The 20,470-nt window shown below is 47.5% G+C and overlaps 1 protein-coding gene across 3 annotated transcripts in view; it reads left to right on the forward strand.

Moving 5' to 3' along the window:
- The window catches only part of NCK2 (NCK adaptor protein 2), a 74,669-nt gene that overhangs the window by 31,598 nt on the left and 22,601 nt on the right, over nucleotides 1-20,470 (forward strand). For 2 of the 3 annotated variants that reach the window (XM_040454133.1, XM_040454132.1), the window contains one exon: nucleotides 191-432. In XM_040454133.1, the coding sequence (XP_040310067.1) occupies nucleotides 207-432 (226 nt within the window). In that variant the 5' untranslated portion in view covers nucleotides 191-206. The remainder of the gene's footprint in view (nucleotides 1-190; nucleotides 433-20,470) is intronic. The other variant, XM_040454134.1, reaches the window with a different exon arrangement.

The following is a 20,470-nucleotide window of genomic DNA, read 5'->3' on the forward strand; positions in this document are numbered from 1 at the left end:
GGTTGCTGTTTCTAAACAAAATACCAAAGCTTGTTGAAAGAAGGTCATTTTAAGGTTATTCCAAGACCCAGGAGGAAACTGGTTGCCAAGTAGTAATAAAAGCTGTCAGTGCATAATTTCTCAAGTTGATGCACAGGACGAAGTGTTTGGTTGGTTCTCTAATGAGCATCTCCAAATGTTTTGCTGGCAGAAGGACTCCATGAAAGATGACAGAGGAAGTTATTGTGATAGCAAAGTGGGACTACACTGCCCAACAGGACCAGGAGCTGGACATCAAGAAAAACGAGCGTCTGTGGCTGCTGGATGACTCCAAGACGTGGTGGCGCGTGAGGAACGCGGCCAACAGGACGGGCTACGTGCCGTCCAACTACGTGGAGAGGAAGAACAGCCTGAAGAAGGGTTCCCTCGTGAAGACCCTGAAGGACACGCTAGGTGAGTGCATCTGTGCGTTAGGTCCCACCCCATCGCTGCACTACTTCCCGTGGGGGGGGGGGGGGGGGGGGGGGGAGGTGAGGAAGCTTTGTGCTTTTGGAGGGGAGCGTGTCCCATCTTTTTAGTTCGTGTGTTTTGTTTTGTTAAAAAAAAAAAAAGAGGTCTGTTTTAAAGTTGGCCTCTTTCTTGCTGTCTTTATTTTTTTTTAATAATAATGTTTTTATTTATTTTTGAGAGAGAGAGACAGAGCACGAGAGGGGGAGGGGCAGAGAGAGAGGGAGGCAGGCTCCAGGCTCTGAGCTGTCAGCACAGAGCCGGACGTGGGTCTCGATCGAACTCGCGAACCACAGGATCATGACCTGAGCCAAAGTCGGACGCTCGACTGAGCCACCCAGGTGCCCCTAGTTGTCTTTTTTTTTTTCTTTTCAATCTCTGTAAATAAAGAGATCAAGATGGAGAAATACCATGTTTGTTATTTCCTGGAGACTTCGGAGTCCAGAATCGTGTCTGGGTTTTGGGGACCCCCCACATGTGTTTCCATCTCCTGGCATCAATATTCTAGAGGTTCCTGAAATGGAATTCCCTCCTCCAAAATGTCCGCAGCTCTGCCTGTGTCATCCCATCAGGTCTCTTCTCTCTTACATGATCCTGCCCGTGCTGCCTTCATGCATAGTGTGGGAAGGAACAGAAAGCGCTCTGAACCGGGTGGGGTTTTCTCCCCCCCTCTGCTCTATTGATGACGTTTCATAGAAACCACAGTCCTGGTAGCGTTCACTAATGTGGCCGTGGGTGAGCACCCGGGTGATGTCCGAGGCCGTCTGCAGGGACCGTGGGGAGCTCAGCCCGGTTGGCTCAGAACCTGGTTTTCTTCCCACGTGCCCAGTATCCCGACGTGGGACAGGCCGCCTTGAATCCCCTGAAGTTAAGGTTGTCCACTCTTGCCCTTGTGTGCAAATCTGATGTACTTGAAGTAGTTACTCCTTCGTGGTAACTCTGAGGGCTTTGCTGGAGAACCATGAGCTGAGCCCCCACGTACTAAATCTAGTGTCGCCTCCTTCTAGGAGTATAATGTGGGTCGTACCTGAGACTACTGGATATCACTTAAGAGTTTGCTCTGAAATAAGCCAGTATTCTCGCCATGTTGCGTATACTGGAGCGTTTGCTTTTTATTTCTAACAGGAGGGTTTGTTTCAGGTAGGGTCGGAGGGAAGCAGGTGGGGAACTGGGAAGAAAATTACACACCGAGTGTAGTGGGCGTGGCAAAATATTCATCTTGAGTTTCATGCAATCTTGAAAAGTCTCCTGAGTCTTTCTTCAGACCCATTTATTTATTTATTTTTAATTTTTTTTTTTTAATTGTTTTTATCTATTTTTGAGACAGAGAGAGACAGAGCATGAGCGGGGTTGGGGCAGAGAGAGAGGGAGACACAGACTCTGAAGCAGGCTCCAGGCTCTGAGCTGTCAGCACAGAGCCCGACATGTGGCTCAAACTCACAGATCATGAGATCATGACCTGAGCCGAAGTCGGACACTTAACCGACTGAGCCACCCAGGCCAGTCACCCATCTTCAGACCCATTTAAAGCCTTCATTTATTGGGTAGTGTTTCTGTGTTAGGGCTTAGGTTGTTTCCATGATTTGGAAAGAGAAATGAGACACCGGCCTGAGTATGAGTCACACGACCTCTCCTAGGTTCAGAGCGCCTTATGCAGAAATTTCTTTTTGCACAAGCAGTTTCATTCTTTCTCCACTAACCTGATACCCCTTTAATTTTTTTTTTTTTTCTCCAAGCAAGTCGCTTGAAAGGAACGTTGTGGTCCTATACTTATAACTCTTAATGAACTATGGTAGAAATGCAATTAGCATGAGTAGATAAATACCAGGGCCTAATTTTATTTATTTATTTTTCCAATTTCAGCCTCTGCCTCACCAAAGTACCTTTTTTGGGAGATGCTAAACATCGTTGCCTTGTTTTGTTTTATTGCCTATCCATTTTTTAAAAATACAGTCTCAATATTGTAGTAAAGAATGATGTACGCAGAAACTGAACGAGTTGCTCAGAAGAGAAATAGGACAAAGCAAGCACCCCGAACCATCTAGAAGTTCCCTTGCATACCTTGTCATTGTTCTTTTTCTCCTTCACTTGGCAGGAGAAAAGCCAAAGGCCCAAGGTGAAACCCTCAGCCAGATGTCTCACTCAGTGTCTACTCCTTCACCAGCTGTGATCCGCCTTGTGCGCCCGGGGGGGGGACCGCAGGCTCTCTGCATTAGTGGAGCCTCGCGCAATCGGCCCCTCCCAGTGCTGGGTGCTGGGTGCTGGGCCGCTGCCCCGCCCCTGCCAGATGGCCACCCAGCTCTGCCAGAACACTTCTACCTCGACAGTCAGCCAATTCCATTTTTGGAGAACACAGATTGCTCGAAAGCTCTTCCTTAAATAGAATCAAAGTTTGCTTTTCTTTAACTTTCTCCCCTTGGCTCCCGTTGTGCCCTCGAGAGCCGCCTGAGAGAGCCGCCTGAGTAACGTGTGCTCCTCTCCTAGAAGATGACCGCCCCGCCTCCAGGCCTCAGTCACAGTGCAGGCATGCATGCATCTGCCTGGAAACGTTTAGGCTAAGCATATCACACGTTGTAAAAACACAAGTGAGATTCTGTTTTTGACATCCGTATCTGTGGAGAAATGCCCCCCTTGTTTCTTTGTATCTTTCTGTTTCGTGTTCACCATATTCCCCCGAAGCCTTGCTCCTGCTGCCCGGAGAGAGACCTTGGTGTTCCAGTGTGAGTTTTCCATTGCCCACTTGAGCAGCATCAAAGGGAAGGATCACAGTGGAGTGACTTCTCAGTTCCCCGCAGCCGGGCTCGACAAGGCATCGTTGTCAACCAGGAAGGTCAGAAAACATCCCGCAGCCCGTCCTGCCTCCCCCTGGCCCCTGTAGCTAAAGAATTGGAGCCAAGTGTTCGTGGCTCCCTGTTTAAATTCTTGTCTCCAGCGCGCTCTCACAATTACTGTATGATTCTAGCCGATCATGCGGCCGGCAGAATTTCTCTGCACTGCCTGTTAGAAGGAGTGAAAATAACATGTGTTGACCTTCCAGTAGCTACTCCTGGAGTCATCCACATTTGTCATTTTTACTGCTGTAGAAGTCCACCTGATTCCTCAGTCCACAGTAAGATTTTCCTGGCAGGTGCCTGGTTTGGAATAAAATAGCACCGGACTCCCCCAGCAAAGTCCCAGTGTTATAAATGTGCGTACACGTCTCTGGTTGCAGAGAAATGTAACTCTGTAAGAGTCCTCTTCTACTTTCTTATACTCACTTGCTGTGTTGAGGTCCGTGGGGAATTCAATTTAATCACACGCACGACTTGGTTAGAGTAACTTCTAGAAAGCAGTACCTCTGACAAAAAGATCTCTGTTGGGAAAGGATTAACATTCTTTCTTTTCCTTTCATAATTTATAATCAAATCAAACAATATGAGCTCTTATTTGCACATGAGCAAAACATTTATATACTGGATCTCCTCTTGTATTTAACTTATGATCATGAATAGTCAGAGAACTTTTCCACAGATGACAAGGGGCAATTGTTAAGAACCCTTTCTGCTGGCAGAGCCCAGTTGATATTTTGAAGGGCTCAGACTGTGCAGCTCTTTGCTCAGCAGTTGAGGAGCGTTCCTGGTCTACAGTCTGGCCTTGACATTGCAGCCTAGCTTATTAAATTACGCGGGTTAGGTGTTTTAAAGCACTGTGCTAAATCTTTTGAGATGGGGAAGCTGCTTCCAGGGAGGTATTTTTCAAAGATTTTCCTTCAGACTACTGAAGAACGATTTTTGTTACCACTTCGTGACAGCAGCTGGGATCCAGCAAAGCCCCAAAGGTTAATGCTGTTCTCAGTTGTTCCCTTAAGTCTACGTGCTGACTTGGGTTCTGCAGAGCTATGCAGTTCCCTTTATAACCTATTAGTAACCTTCTCAGGAGGGTTTGTTCCAAGGCACACATGTCCATTGCTGACCACCTCCCTAGGTATCTGGAGCTAGAGGTGACCCACCCCCTGTCAGGGTTGCTCCTTTATAGCATTTGTCTCAATGTGACCATACCTAAGGCCGTTTAGCAACCTGCCAGTGATTAGCCCCAGGACTCCCGCCTCAGATTCCAAGCTAGACCTTGGGAGCAGAGAGAGACTCCCAGTGCTAAGTGGCTATACAACAGCCCCTGTTTCCTTTTGAGCTAATGCTTTAAGATGAGGAGGGGGTGGTTCCTATGGGTGAAATTCACAAGGCTCTTAGAGGCATAGCCAGTCTGGGATTGACTTTGGGGTGGCTAAGTGACTTCCCCAGGAACACACTACTAGTGCCAGTGTGGGACTTCACCTCAAACTTGAGGTTTTTTTACTATAGCAAGTTGAATATATGGACTTAGCAGGTGGGCATTTGATAAGATTCTGTTGCAGAGACAGGCAGTTAGAATGTTAGGGGAGATTTTACTGATACCAAGTCCTTTATTTTAGAGATGAAAAATTACTAGCAAAACTTGAGCTGGGTCAGGGAGTTGGGCAGTAATAATATATTGATGTGAATTTCCTGATTTGGTGGTTATATTGTGGTTGTAGAGGAAAATGTCCTTGTTTAAGTGTTAGAACATCGTGTAGGTAGGAAAGTGGCTCTCAGATGGCTCAGGGAAAACAATATTTTTGCACGGTTGTAACTTTACGTTAGAACAAACAGACAGACATGAGTGGTTGAGGGACCACCCCAAGGCTCTAAAGTTGGCTTATAGCAGAGGAGATATAACTTGGGGTCCCCCCACTTTGCCTGGGCACCTACAGTGCCTTAAATTTGGTATATCGCTGAACACCTGCTGACATTGGGCCAAAAACATGAGAGTAACATCAGACGCAAACGTGTCCTACTGATTATTCATGGGAATGGTTTCTCACAGTACTTAATCTGGAGCCTTCTGTAATTATCCAGAGTTCTCTCCTTATCACTAGCTTGCAAGTGAGGAAAATCCCTGCTGCTTGCTGGATCAGCCCAGACTGTTTTGAGCCCGTTCAATGTATGCTTTTTTGTTAAAATGGAGATCAGGAGAGTGATGGTCAGAAGTGATCTTCTGAGCTCACTGCCTCTGTGATTGTGTGGCATGTGAGGGAATTTTTGTTTAGACACCGCAGGACTGTGGACCTTTGCTTATAAATGTTCTCAGCAGGCCTGATCCAGGGCAAGTGGTCGGTTAAAAACGAACAGGGAGTAACGAATGGCACAGCCTATTTGTGGGAGCAGAGCCTGCGTCTGGGCTGTCCCTTCCTTGCTCTGTCCCTGGAAAATCCCTTCTGAGCCACTTCATTCCCTGCTGAGTGACCTTTGGGAACAATAACCAAGGGCTTTGAAACAGGGATGCAAACATTATGTAGGGATCAGCATGGTGTAATAGAGTATGTCTGGATCAGAAGTGGGAGCCTGGACGGACGTCATTGCATCTGGTGGGATATGAAGAGAGGATAAGGTTGAGTCCCCGACTTTCGAAAGCTTGTCATACCTGGGAAATGACACTGGCACGAATGAGCAGGCCTCATTTGAGCAGTGGCACTGTCTCTGCCTGTCCCCTTGGAAACTGGGCTCTGCCCTACCCTTCAGGAAGCAGTGTGCAGAGCGGTTAGGAGAGGGACTCCCCACCACGTTCAGATCGAGTCTTTGCCAAACCGTTGAACTCGCAGAGCCTGGACTGCATCATCTGTAAAATGGGATAAGTGACTACTTGTCTCCTGCAGTTGTTGAGAATTGAATGAAGTCCTTCAGCAAAGAGTACCCGGGCTGAGCAGACACTTGGGAGAGGAGGTGGGGCTTCAGCTGAAGAAAGGAGAATGTAAGTCAAGATTTGGAGGCTGGAAGCCAAGTTGTGTTGGAGGATATTAAGGAGTTAGCTGGACTGGGGTGAGGGAGAGCACGGGGGTGTCCTGAGGGATCGTGGTGTCCCATACTGCCGGTCCTGAACACCAGGCCTGGTGCCATTTGAAAAGGGAACGCCCGAGAGTTTCCATATGGCGGACAGAGATGACCGTCATGGCGTGCAGGGGGCATCCTGGTCCTGATCCTCAGGAAGGGACTGGAGAGGGCCTATCCGTCCATAGGTAGCTGGCAGCGAGGCCTCACAGCAACCCAAACGTGATGTTGGAAGTCTTGAGCTCAGCAGCGGAGAGGGATTTCACAGGAAACCCCCAGGACTCTGTGTTGACTGGGTGTGGAACAGCTGGAAGACTGAAATACTCATCACAGATGACTCCAGCATTCTGAGCCTGAATGAATGTCTCCAGCAGAGAATTCGGGAAGTAGGAAGAGAAACAGGGCCATCAGGATGAGACCTGTTTGAAGTTGAGGCAATGGCAGGACACTCATGGAAACGTTCAGTAGGATTCAGACGTGTGTTATAACGTTCTTCCTATTTTTAAGTGAATTTTAGTTTTGGGCCTCCAAATACTTATTTTTACCTAGGATCTGCAGTTTAGACCTGACATTTCTGCCACAGCGTGTCAGGGACCTCAGACAGGCTTTCAGCGTGTATGTCGTCCTGAGGACTGGCCCCAGGCCTCTGGTCCCCTTTGGAGAGCTGTCACCGCAGCCCTGCCCTGGCAAGAGAGCCCATGGGAGGCTATGTGGTAACCGCCAAGGGCGTGCAGGCTCCCTGAGCCAACATTCCCCATGCTCCTGACACTCCCTGCAAAGAAGTGTCACCCCACACTTCGCAGCCAAACCAAAAGCTAATGCTGCAGAAAAATTGAAACCAGGACCCCGAAATGGATTTTGTGCGTATGGTTCCAGGGAGTAGACAGTAGTTTCTGTCTCTCTCTGAGTGCCTCATTGTGTGAGGTACCGCGCTAGCTGCCTGCACGCATTTCTGTTTTTATCTTCACGAAAAGAGGGGGGGAAGAGGGGAGTGCTAATACCCTCATTTCCCATGTGAAAGCATGGACACCGGGAACTTAAGTGATGTGCCCGGGAACACGCAGTAAGTGGTTGGAATTCAAACCACGTCTCCCTGACTTCAGCCTGTGTTATTGTGGATCAGCTGCTAGAATTGGGGATTCAGATCCAGCAGGGGTCGGGGAAGACGCACACAACACCTGCCTGTCGTGGATCGCAGTGAACTCCACCCCCTTGTGGGCCCCCACCCGCACAGCTGTTTTGATTTCCTCCCACTCTTGTTCTGGCCCCTGAAATGCTAGGGGACCAGCTCCTTGAGTGAGCATCAATTTCTCCCTGACCCCAAGGGAGTCGCTTAGTAATTCTGCCCAGTTCCTTCATGTTGAGGTGAGCAAGAGCCATTAATTAAAATGATTTAGAGGCAGAATGTCACGGGAACATGTCTTCTTTTCTGTAAATTGATTTTTATTTCGGGAGCACTTTGGCCAGCAGCAAGCATGTGCCGCCACTGCACGCATATATTTCAGCCATCTCTGCCATTCACCGTTCCTTTGTACGACACAGGTCTCTGCAAACAGGAATTGCTCAGATATACACTATCATTTACCACAGCATGCTTATTTTAAAAAGTCTGGAAAAGAGGAGAAAATACAAATCACCTGTGATCTCCCCACCCAGAACTCATCCCCGTGTCTATAATCACCTGTTTTTTTTTCAGTATTTATACACATGTATATGACTTTTCACTGTTATTAATACTAGCTGTCACATTGCCGTTGGTCCAGAAAAGATCAAGCCCTTTCTCCAAGGTGCCTGGTCCCAGCACATGCTGGAAAGAAGATTGACCCAGTGAGTTTTGCAACAAACTTTGGCTCGTCAGTGGTCGGGGTGCTCACTGAATTCTATATATTCTATCAACTGTGTAAGAGGAGAAGCTGACTCTTTATGGTGCTTCTGTCCTAGAAGTAGTTTTTGTTCCTGGGTTGGATGTTCTTCGAGAATAAGAAAATTGTTGTTAATCTTCCTGGAAGCCACTTAAATGTGATTCTGAAGCTGTGTCACTCTCTGAGGAACCAGTTCTTGGTTTCAGAAAAGGGCAAAGCCGAACCATCCCCCGTGAAAAGTTTGTATGTAACACGTGAAAACGTTAAGGGAAAACTCCTTTTGATTTTTTTTTTTTAAATCCCATATAGTTAACATACAGTGTTAGCTTAGTTTTCAGGTGTACAATATAGTGATTCAACACTTGCATACGTGTGCTCATCATGACAAACTCTCTCTCTTCTTAATCCCCATCACCTATTAACTCCTTTTGATTTTGAGCATTCGACTTCTCCAGCCAGTTATCTCTGCACAGTAAAAACTCAGGGAGTCCAGTTAACCCGTCAGGTTTACCTTTCTGGCCCCTGTTGTATAATCTACCATTGTTACGAACATGAATCACATAAAGTGAATGCCTCCTAAATCTGGAATTCTTTAGGATTCTGTCTTGCGAGCTCATTCCCAATAGAACTGACCGGCCAAACGTATTGCCCACATAATATGGAAACTTCTACGGCGATTGTGGTGCCAGCCACCCAAAATAAACTTGGATTTGTTTTCGTAGATCAGAAGCGTCCAAGTATTTAGAACCAAAAATGTAAAACAACTCACAACAGATTAGTGGGAGGATAATTAGAGACTAGACAGATTGTTAAAAAGAATGCTAGCAAGAGAAAAGCCAGGAGAGGCGATGGGAAATGAGGAGGGGTCTGTACCCTGGGAAAACCAGGAGAAGCAGTTACACGTGGGTGCGAGAGAGCCACGCTGCTCTGTCCACTGAGGCAAAGCATTTCCCAGTTTGCTTCCCAGAAACCGGCATCCCGTTGGCTTCTTATTAAAATCATCATTTTCTGCTTCAGTTTTCTAAAGAACAGAGAGAACACCCTTTCCTGACTAAAGAGTTATTCGTGTGGGAGCCTTAAGTTTTAGAACAGAGAAACAGGAACTAAAAATGCCTAGGGATTAAAGTAAAAATCTTCTTAGCATGCTTCTAACCGCATTTCCCCATATGGCAGGCTCTCTTTTTTAGACCGTATCCATATGTCTCAAATGTTCCTTCTATTACATTTTTGGATCTGTCCCCTGGGGGCAGGCACGGGGTGCAGAGGGGGTATTTGTTTACTCACAGATGCTACAGTGCTTGATGCTGAGCCCCTCAAATCGCTGCACCTTCTTGTGGTGCCTCCTGCTGAGACCCTGCCTGGGCGCGTGCCACCGGAGGGCAGGTGGGCCCCTGTGGGGCTCCTGATTGACCCACACTATGCTGGAATCTAATCGATGGGTTGCAGTCAGTTTCAGGCAGGCTGGGTGTTTCCTGCACATCAGCCTGCGTTTACTCAAGTCTTGTCCCGAAGTCGGTCCCCAGGAACAGCTCTGGTCTTCGTGCTTCCCCCACCCTGCTGCGAACTCAGAGTGTCTGCGAACATCCCTTGTTGTCCCAGTGGTGTCACACAGCCCGGGAAGCCACCTGGAGGGTAGCTCTTCATACCTTTTTTTTTTTTTTTTTTTTTTACATTTATTTTTGAGAGACAGAGAAAGGCAGAGCACAAGCAGGGGAGGGGCAGAGAAAGAAGGAGACACGACACAGAATCTGAAGCAGGCTCCGGGCTCTGAGCTGTCAGCACAGAACCCTACGTGGGGCTTGAACTCACAAACCATGAGATCATGACCTGAGCTAAAGTCAGATGCTTAACTGACTGAGCCACCCAGGTGCCCCTCTTCATACATTTTTAAGCCTGGGGCCAACATGCTTCCTCAGAGCAGGCCATTCTGTGGCGGCCGTTTGCAGTGGATCTCACTGATTTTGTATTTTTGGTTTTTCAAGGAGTGATGCAGTTGATTGTCTGACTTGGAAAATCGACGTGTGGGTGTTTATAAATAGAGTCTGAATTAGTAGTAAAACCATAGTTGTTCTCATGCTGCTAATTTAACTTGGCTAAATCCACAATGTTTAACCTAAGGTGCTAAGAAAAATGCTAAGGTGACCATTTGAATCCTTTCTTCTTCCATGGGTTTTTTTTTTCCTTCTAATATGTAAAGTTAAGTTTAAAAAGTGGAGTTCATTTGAGAGTTTGGGCTGTCTGTAGAACCCTCAAGTACTGGAATGAGGTTTGAGATAACCTGGTCTGAGCTTTTTCTACAAAAATCAGGCAAGTTGAGCGACTTGTCTAAGGTTGCAGGACTCGTTTGCGGCAAAGCCAGGCCTCTCCAAGCGCAGGCGGGGCGCTGTCCACGGAAGCCAGAGATGAGCAAGGACCTGGAGGCCAGGAGCCCAGGTACATCAAAGACCACCTTCCTGGAGCACAGGCAGGTATGACCTGTCATCTTAGTAACCAGTGTCTGCCCTGTCCAGAGCGGCATGTGAGCTGGTGAGCAATTCTGCTCATCCTTACTTGGAAGACGGGGCTCCTTTTTCACCCTATGTGAAGGCCCATTTTGCATTTCCTCTGTGACTGATCGTGGGGTCCCTGGTGACTTAGCTGCTCCTGGAGAGCAGGAGTGAGGTGAGGCTTGCCCCCCATCCAGGCACACTTCAGGAAGAAAACAGACACGTGCACACCTCTGTTGAGAAAGCACCACCTGTGCCCTTCTCTACTCGCTCCTGCCACTGTCCTCAACCAGGAAGGGAAGCAATTAGATGCTGTCATAATAGCAATAAACACAATGACGGGTTTTGCTTGGTCTCTTGCTATGTCTTAGACACCACGCTCAGTGTGCTCTTCAGCTCTTGGGCCCTCCTGACAGCCCATGGGGGCCACCGATATCCTTCTATCACAGATGAAGAAACGGAGGGGTAGGGAGAGGCCGTAGAATCATCGAGGTCCAAAGCTAGTAGGTGTGGAAGCTGGGCTTGAAGTGTGGTCCGAAGTACGATTCACTTGTCCTTGCCAGCTCCTTGCCAACCGTGTTTTCCCCCGCCCACGTGCCGTACCCTTGCGCATTTGCATGTATTTATCATATTTCACTTAGCAGGTACGGTCCTAAAAAGTTGCACGTGTGCCGAGCTTCTGCCAGTGGGTTGACACTTTAAGTAACGTGGCAGCATGTCATAGCTGAGCCTTGCCACGTCTCGTACATCCCTTTGCATATTCAAAATTGCTTGTGCTAATGGATCGGGAATATGTGTTGAGAGGTACTAAATATGTATTTTTAATTAAAAATTATAATTACAATCTTTAAAGCTTCTTTTCATTGGCATGTGTGATAACCGTTTGACTTTCACATGTGATAGAAAATCCTATACTCTGAATGATTTTTTTGCAGGCGTCCATATTCGATCATGTTATTTGCCTGCCTGCTCGTGCACGAACAGGCTGTCTTATGCCCAGGGATGGCAGTTGCGGTTCAGGGCCCTGGACGCATGGACCCGGGTGACGGTAGGCCCTTTGCCCTGGCCCCTCTCTGGAGCTGGCTCCTGCGATGGCTGCCCCTCGGAAGAGGGACCATCAGGGCATAGGGATGGTGAACAGTAACTCTGTCCCTCCCTCAGCTGGCGACCCCTCCCCGGTCAGTGCAGGTTTGCCTCAGGTATGGCAGTCCCCTTCCATCTACAGGTATCCTTCCTCCCCCTGAGGTGGGGAGGTTTGCTGATTGTAATCTCGGTCTGCTTCCAGATAGTCTGTGAACACTCCTGGCCGGGTGCCTGGGTGGCTCAGTCAGTTAAGTGTCTGACTCTTGATCTCAGTTCACGTCATGATCTCACCGTTTGTGAGTTTGAGCCCTGCATCGGGCTTGGGAGTCTGTCTCTCCTTCTCTCTGCCCTTCCCCTGCTTGTGCGTGCCCATGCTCTCTCTCTCTCTCTCTCTCCCTCCCTCCCCCACAAAATAAACTTAAAAAAAAAAACAAAAAACAAAAACACTCCTGGCAATATAGGTGCATATCATTGGAGAGATCAGTTGGGAAGGACTGATCAGTACATATGGATTAGTGGTAGTGAGATAGGAAGTGAAGGTTGCCTGAGCAAACACTTACTGAATGTCAGGCTCTGAGGCCAGAGAATGACTAAACACAGTCTTTCTCAGGGAGATAAATGAAGCAGTAAGGCGGGCGCTGAAATCGAGGTGGGTGAGTACTACAAGGGTGTGTGTGGGGATGACAGGACGTTATTTTAGTGTTTATGGATTTTAGTGCTGAGTGGGTCTTTGGGATCAGCTCTCGCTCTGCTGTGGGGGGAAGACCCACGGGAGTTAGTTACTTACCGCCCCTGAGTCCTGCCCATGAGCCCATGGTGTTTCCCGTGGGTCATATTGCCTACGATCTGGTCATGGAGATACAGGTTGACTAAGCTTTTGGAAAAAAAAACCTTGGTTGTCATTTTTAAAAGCTAGATTCAGACTACTAGAGGAAGAAAGTATCCGAGCCAACTTTATACTCCAGCCTCCCTTTGTTTCTAGCACAGCCTGGCTGTCAAAAGGATATATTCTCCCGGCTTGTTGTCAAACCTTACAGAGCGAGGATGGAAATGTGGCACCCAACAGCAATGGCAATAAGACCAGGATTTTTTGCAAATGAAGTTGTTGCCCAAAGAGACACAAAAGCTGCCAAGGATGCATTTAGTCCTTTGTCTCGGAAGTGGTTGGGAATGCAGTATTTCCCCTTCGTTCAGCGTATCCAGTTTCTAATGGCGAGTCGCGATGCCGGGTAGAATTTTTTTCTCCCAGTGGCACACTCAGAAGAGAATTAGGTTGGTGGGTTGTTTGCTTTGCTGAACACAGTTCTTCTGGGCCTCAACTGTACATGTATCTGCTCCAGTGTGGCCTAGCCCCCGATCTCGTCCCACATCCCGCTCTCCCACTTCTTTTCCATAGCGTGGCCCCCAAGGCCTCCTTCGGGTTCTCCTCACAGCCCTGTGAAGCCTGTCTCCCCTGCCCCACGCACTTCCTGTCCTCCTCTGAGCTCAACCATGGTCAGCAGCTTGAGCCTCTGTGGGACAAAAGGAACAGATGCTGAGTGAAACAGCTGAGTGAGGGCATTTATGCTAGAGTCTATTTTGACTTAGATAATGGCCTTGTCTGAAATCAGTTGCACTGAAGAGGCTGCCCCCCTCTCTTGAGCTGTCCTTGGGGCTTCTCTGACAACCCATGCCTGAATTCATTTGGGCCCATCCTAAGTCAAATATGCTATCCCCCATTAGAATGCGGTTTGATCGTGCCGGTCCGTTAAGCCTGATGTCTGTGGCCACACAGTGTCACAGATTTCTCATGATGGCTGTTGCAGTAAGCGTTTTAAACCCAAGATTCTCTGGGCTTAGAAAGCAGGGGTGCCAGCCTGGCAGTTAACTGTGACGTCATGGTAATGTCAGTCCCTATCCTCACCATCCCACCCTCACCCCCATACTCAAACCTGGGTGCTCCCAAACTATGACTGTATTGTTTTTGACTTAGTCACCCAAGTATGCCACCTTGCTAAGTGGGAATCAACACTTTGGCATATTGAAGGAAGTGGGATGGGTGACGAGGAGTGAGAGTGGGGGATGGGTAGTTATATTTTTTCAACGCTCTTTAATTGAAGAGATAGAAAATCAACTCAAAAGTGGACAAGGTTAAAAAAAAAAAAAAAAAAGGAAAATTTCAAAAGGGAATCCATTGGTTCACATCATTAGGAAGTATGGTTGGATCCAGGGCCTCAACTCATATCATCCAAGTTCTGTCTCTCTTTCTGGGGCTCGTCCCTGCTCAGCGCTCCATTCTTTGAAGACTGTGACAAATGTGGGCAACTCCAGGTGAGGGGAGCCGGGTCTGAGCTGCAGCAGGTCTGAGTCATGGGTCCCCCCAACCATGGCCCGATGGGGTAGGGGTGGCCCTGCTGAAGCCACACGAAGAGGAGTTTTGTTCAATAAGAGGAAGGATAAAGGATACTGAACAGTTTAAAACAACAGAGGACCACCTTATTGCCTTTCACCTGGTCACCCTTCAAAGCATTGGAAATTTAGTAAATTTGAGGGTTTTTTTCCCCTTTATATATCAAATATTTTGATCATAAATTTTGGCACTGGCTATTTTCTGAATAGTGGAAGCTAATCTTCCAGCATTGGTACCAAAAAACTAGACACAAGGTAATTACACATATAATAACGCAAAAAGCTATTAGAAGCCAAATATTAAACCTATCCTAACTTTATATGAGAAGTTACTTTAGACATTTTATACCTTAATCAAACCTTGTCAGATCTCCTTAGCATTTAATAATAAAAGTTGTCCGTTTTAGTTGATTCTAATAATAGGCCCTAACCCTAATGGGGGAAGTCCCCACAAATTAATGACCTCCAGTCTTATTATAAATGGCGTTTTAAGACCATTTATTTGGGACCAAGGAAGCTTTCTAGTTAAATCTGGTTTATGTTACAGTTCTAATTAGTAACAAAAATAAAATCTTTGCCATACATCTCCTAAAACTTGGGTGCACAGTGCCTAAATAGATCAGCTTGAATATATTTCTGAACTATCAAATTTGTTTGACATTTTATCTTAAATCCCCAGAACTCCAGCTGGCAGGTGACAGTTAGAGCATATTTTGAAGTCATCTGTTATAACATCCCTTTATCTCAAAAGGAGTATTTAAAAGATTTTGACTTTAAAATCACCAACATTAATAATGTATGACATATTCCAGCTTTTATTAGAACTCTGTCCTTAATGTAAGTAATTTTATTCAAGAAACTTAAAATGTGCTTATTATTGTCAATGAAAATGTAACTCAGAATCAGAGATCCGGAGCTTGGGGCGAGAAAATCCTCATAAAAGCTGAAAAGTATAGTTTACTTTGCGATCCAACTCCCCTGTTTGCCACTTAAAATAGTACTTTATTACTCTCACGAGATGCAGATAAAGCCCATTGAACAAATTGTGGCTGGTCTGTAATGCGACAGCTACAGAGGCGGCTCGGTCAAGGAGCTTGTTCATATCTTCAGCTGCAGACCCATCCATCCCAGGCAGCCCTGCGCTCAGGGGTCCGCGCCCTTGCTGTCCAGCCTGACCGCTAACTGGCCCGGAGTCCTGGGTGAGCGTTCACTCTCACCAAGACTTTCGCCCATCCTGGTATGTGGAGTGCATTGTCTGGCACCCTCCTGCCCGGGGCCACTGGTGGAGCGAGGAGAGCATTGGAGCTGCCGGAGGACCAGGGAGTGAGTTAGGGGACTAGGGGCGCTCTGGACTCCAGTTGTTCTGAGAGCCTGATCTTTAACGTAGAAGTTAAAATCCGGGTCACTCCTGAGCACATGCCACGTGAGACAGCGTCTTTTTCTTTTTGTCTTTTTGTCTTTTTTTTTTTAACAACGATTTCCATTCGTTCTTTGTTCTTTCTTAGCGCAAAGGTGTTGCAGTTTATACATTATTGAACAAGCTGTAGAGAAAGTCATTACCTTGTGAAAAAAATGTTGCTTAACGTCGCCCGGTACGGCATGCCAGCAATTGCAGAGATTTTCTGACGGTCCCATTCTAGAAACTCCCATCCGTAATACGATTCACGCAGAGCACAGTGCGGCAAAACCTCCAACCAAAACGCTCAAGCATCAAATAAATTCCGTGCAGTTGGATTTTATGATTAACTGGAGAACTGGAGGAAAGGCATATCATTAGAGGTCCTGCCAAATCTTGCTGAAACAAACCAGTGCTCCTCCATGCCTCAGAAGTCCAGCGTGGTGGGGTGTGGCCGGGCTGGGAGCAGGGCTCCTCAATCCCCAGGCCACCCCAGGAATTCATGAGAGGCCAAGGGGAGCATGCCTCATGGGAAAGTGTGGCCTTCCAAAATATGGTACAGAGACAGTGTGAGGAGAAGTCTGATTAACATTTGGTTAGTTACTGTTTACTTACAGTAGGTAAGGATTGCCAGAGGCTGCCAGTCCTTTTGGGAAAAAAAATAAAATTGTAAGAGGGGAAAAAAGATCACGTTATCATTGTTGGAAAATCAAAACCACACATTGGAGTTCCAGGTGTTTTTGCTACAACAGAGAGAAGTAGGTGGTATGACTATAATGAAAGAAGAAATGAAGCAGAAGAGGGGCCCGGGGGTGGCTCAGTCGGTTAAGCATCCGACTTCGACTCAGGTCGTGATCTCGCGGTTTGTGAGTTCGAGCCCCGCGTCGTGCTCTGTGCTGACCGCGCAAAGCCTGGAGCCTGCTTCATATTCTGTGTCTCCTCTCTCTGCCCCTCCCATGCTCATGCTCTGTCTTTCTCTGTCTCTCAATAATAAATAAACGTTAAAAAAAATTTAAAAAAAAAGAAATGAAGCAGAAGATATGTGGAAGAAATAGCCACAAGAAGAGTAGTGGAGTTGAGGAATGCCCACCCTGTCTCCTTCCCTAAAAGGTAGCAGACTTGCCTTTGAATTAGAAACATCGCATGGAGCCTGGACACCGTGGGGTGGCCCAGGGCTTGGGGCTGGCAGGCACGGCAGCAGAGCCATCCTTTGTGAGACGTCCATGAACCACTGTGCCTGTTCTGCATTCAGAAATCTCCCTTTGCGCCTTTGAGATCACACGGCAGTGGTCACATGGCCTCATGGCTACTCATGATACATTTCTTATCCCAAATTTTCATTCCCTAAACCTCAGCCCCACTTCAGCCTGGAGACGCGGGCCATTTCCATTCCCTAGAATCAGAGGAAAGGTCCATCACTTCTTTGGAGGGTTGGTATTGAAAGCGAGGATGGATTTTTGACGACCCGCCCCACCCCCCTATAGTCCTGCTGCATTTCCCATAGAAATCACGTGAAGATCATGATGCATTTGCCACAGGAATCCTGCCATGCATCAGCCTCTTAACAGAAGCGTGCCTCTCGACTATTAAGGATTAAACAGGCTTTTACTGGTGCGCGAGTCAGTGCCACTCCACTGGCTGTATGTGTTGGGTCAGTTCCCCGATCCCTTTCCGCCTCAGTTTCCCCACCTGCAGAAACAGGGGGATGCTCACCTTGTCACAGGACTGTTGTGAGCGTTCCAATAAGGTAGATGTCAGTAGGGTCAGGGTCCTCCCTATTCCCAGACACCTGTCTCTTGAATTTCACTGCATCAGCAGCTACCTGTGACATTGCTCCTGTGGAATAATGTTTCCCGGGTGCCAAAAGCTTGACAGGCGAGCTTTCTAGTTTAGTGGCCATCTGGCACTGGTAAGGTTGTGTTCAAAGAGGACTTTGGCCCTCTCCTGGTAAAACACCTTTGTGGGGAAAAAAGAAATTCAAAGCCCCAACTCAGAGTACCAATCGTTATTCATAGAGCACTTCCTTGCTTTATATTACAATCCGAATTTCAGTACCTGTTAGGGGCTAAATTATGTCCTTCAATTCATATGTTGAAGTCTTGACCCCCAGTAAATCCATGTGTGACTGGATTTGGTACAGGGTCTTTTGAGAGGCAGTTGAATTAAAAGGAGGTCTTTAGGGTGGGCCCTAATCCAGTGTGACCGCTGTCCTTGTGAGAAGAGGGAATTAGGACACCGGCATACAACAAAGGGAAGCCCACAGTAAGAAGGCAGCCATCTGCAAGGTAAGGAGGGAGGGAGGCCTCAGAAGGAACCAACCCTGCGGACACCTTGATCTTTTCACTTCTAGCCCCACAACTATGAGAATATGAATTTCTGTTGTTCAAGCACTGCCCCCCCCCCCCCCCAGTCTGTGGTACTTTGTTATGGCAGCCGGAGTACAAGGATACAGTGCCATTGTTGTCCACGTTATATGGGTAAGAGAACAAAGACACAGATTAAGTAACTTGCCCAAGAGCTCCGGCTAGTAAGTGGCATAGTCAGGATTTTCCTCTGGGCTGTGCTGTCAGTCACTGTGCTGCCGTCCATCCCCCGCCCACCCCACCCCCCTTTCCAGAGTTGCCTCAAAGACTATTTGGGTCACAGTAGAGCAAAGCAGGTTAGTTTTCCATGGTGTGGTTGCTGTGTGGGATGTTCCGGTCTTGATAGAAAAATCTAAGCTCCATACGGGCAGGAAGCATGCCTGTCTTGTTTTTCTTGGTCTCCCCAAAGTCTGGGAAGGTGCCTGGTAAAAACTTGATGGCTAAAGTGATTATTTTGTGCTTGAAAAGAGTCAGCAAAGTGCTGTATTCGTAAGTCGGTTGTAAAGTGTCTCCGACAGTGTATTACGAGGTCTAAAGTCTTACGTTGTCTTTTCTGCTGACTTTGACACCTTTCTGTGCCAAGGAATGTTCTAAACCCTGCTCTTCTGTACGTATTTTCTTAAGTAGTTGTCGTTACTCACAAACTTGAAAAGGTGTCTTAGAAAGTTACTTGTAAATGTTATTTCTTGAAGTGTTCATTACCAATAAAAACTGTCCTCTGCCTGGTCATGGCTGCCTCAGCATGCTGACTCCTTGATGAGGCAATGAGGCTTAGAATACCCTGGTGCCCGGGCCTTCGAGACAGGACTGTACTTCCGTGAACTGTCTGCTTTCTGGATTCTGAAGCTAGTGAATCACCCCAGTGCGCTCTCACGCGTAGCTAACCTAACCTAGGTTTGAAATCATACGGAAGGACTCATTTGATTATTTAGAGGTTCGTGTGTTCATGTAAAGCAAGTTAACTTGTAAGTAGAAATCTAAAATTTTAACATAGTCTGATATCCTGGTTTACTCTCGTGTCTCCTACACACTGAAAATGCTGTGGTATAAAAACAAACAACAACAACAACAAAAAACCGCCAAAGCCATTTGTTTCAACAATCTGTGTGTTCACTTGAAATGCCTGTAAGTGACCACTTCACATTGCTGTGCCGTCACCCCACCTGTGCTGTCCGAGTGCCTTTCCGCTCAGGGCCCAGCTGGTGGTGCGGAGCCCGGCACGTGTCCCAGGGCAGTGGAGTCTTAGCCCAGGGGTGGGTCGGCCATAGACAGCAGTGCACAACTCTCCACAGCAGAGGAAGATCACAAGCCAGTGTTGTGTTCCTCTTGAACTCCTGTTCAAGAATAGAAGCAAAGGATCATTCTGTCTTCACTCCAGTTGAAGGCACAAAATGAGAGAGAGGTACAAGCTACCCATAAAAGTGCCTTGGTGTCATTTTGGGGGGAAAAAAATCTGCAAGTGGCCACAGCTTCCATACCATGAAAATCTCCACACTAAGTTAGGGGCTTGTGCAGGGCTGGTGGGCAGGCAGCCATCCATTAGGAAAAGCTGGGGGGCATGGCCCTGACCAACCAGTCTAGTGGCACACGGTGGCTCTGGGCGCTGATGTGCCCTCCTCCCCTAGGCTCACTTCTCAAGAAGGCTCCAGAGCTTTGTGCATGTTAACCAGGCTGAAACATTGTTCCCTTAGGGCTTTTCACACAGTCTTCCCCATGCACAGGAAGAAAGAAGGTTCACATTACAACTCAGCACTTACTCCCTTATGTAACTGAAGCAGTGCTACTGTGCTCGAGGCAGATTTTTTCTTTCTTCTTCCCTTAAAGAAACCAAACAACTCAACACACATACAAGCTGGTCACAACCCATTAAATGATTGTTTTGATCCACTAGTGGGTTTTGAATCAACCTGAAAAATTCTGCCTTACACTTAACAGATCAGCTGATGGGTTTCTAATTGGCTCATCACAACATGTGGGAAATGAGTCTCTCGTTTGGAAAGGGCAGAATTGCAGGAAGAAGAAAGAAAGGAAGGTATTGGTTTCTGCCATCAGGGTGCTGCCAGGCAGTTCTGTGGCTGGTTGAGGGGGTGGGGGGAGGGCAGGTCCCGAGTGTCCCCTGAGTGGAAGAGGCCGTGGGCTGGCCACAGGGGGAGCCAGGTGGGAGCCAGTAAGGTAGCTCTTGCTTCTTGCCTAGTTCATTAGTCCAACTTCCCGTCCAGTACAAGGCCAAAGACATCTTGTCTATGCCTTACTTTTCTCTCTGAGGAGCATAGGAATTATCTAAAAATACCACCTAGCTTTCTGCTGTTTTGATCTCTTTTGCGCCGCTAGTACTCTTAGAAGTGAATGAGAGAGCTGGTGTAGGAATTCCCAGTTTTTACAAAGGCGCCCCCCCCAACTGCCCAAGGCCACTGTCCTGCACCTTTTCCAGTGGTGGCTGTAGGGTGTGCCTGCGGTGGCTTTGTCCCCATGTGTCGTAGGGACGGGGAAGGCGTGTCCGAGCACCAGTGATGCCCTGAGCGTGCTG

Source organism: Herpailurus yagouaroundi, unplaced genomic scaffold (genome assembly GCF_014898765.1).
Source record: "Herpailurus yagouaroundi ecotype Mexico unplaced genomic scaffold, PumYag 210, whole genome shotgun sequence".
In the NCBI taxonomy this organism is placed as follows: domain Eukaryota; kingdom Metazoa; phylum Chordata; class Mammalia; order Carnivora; family Felidae; genus Herpailurus; species Herpailurus yagouaroundi.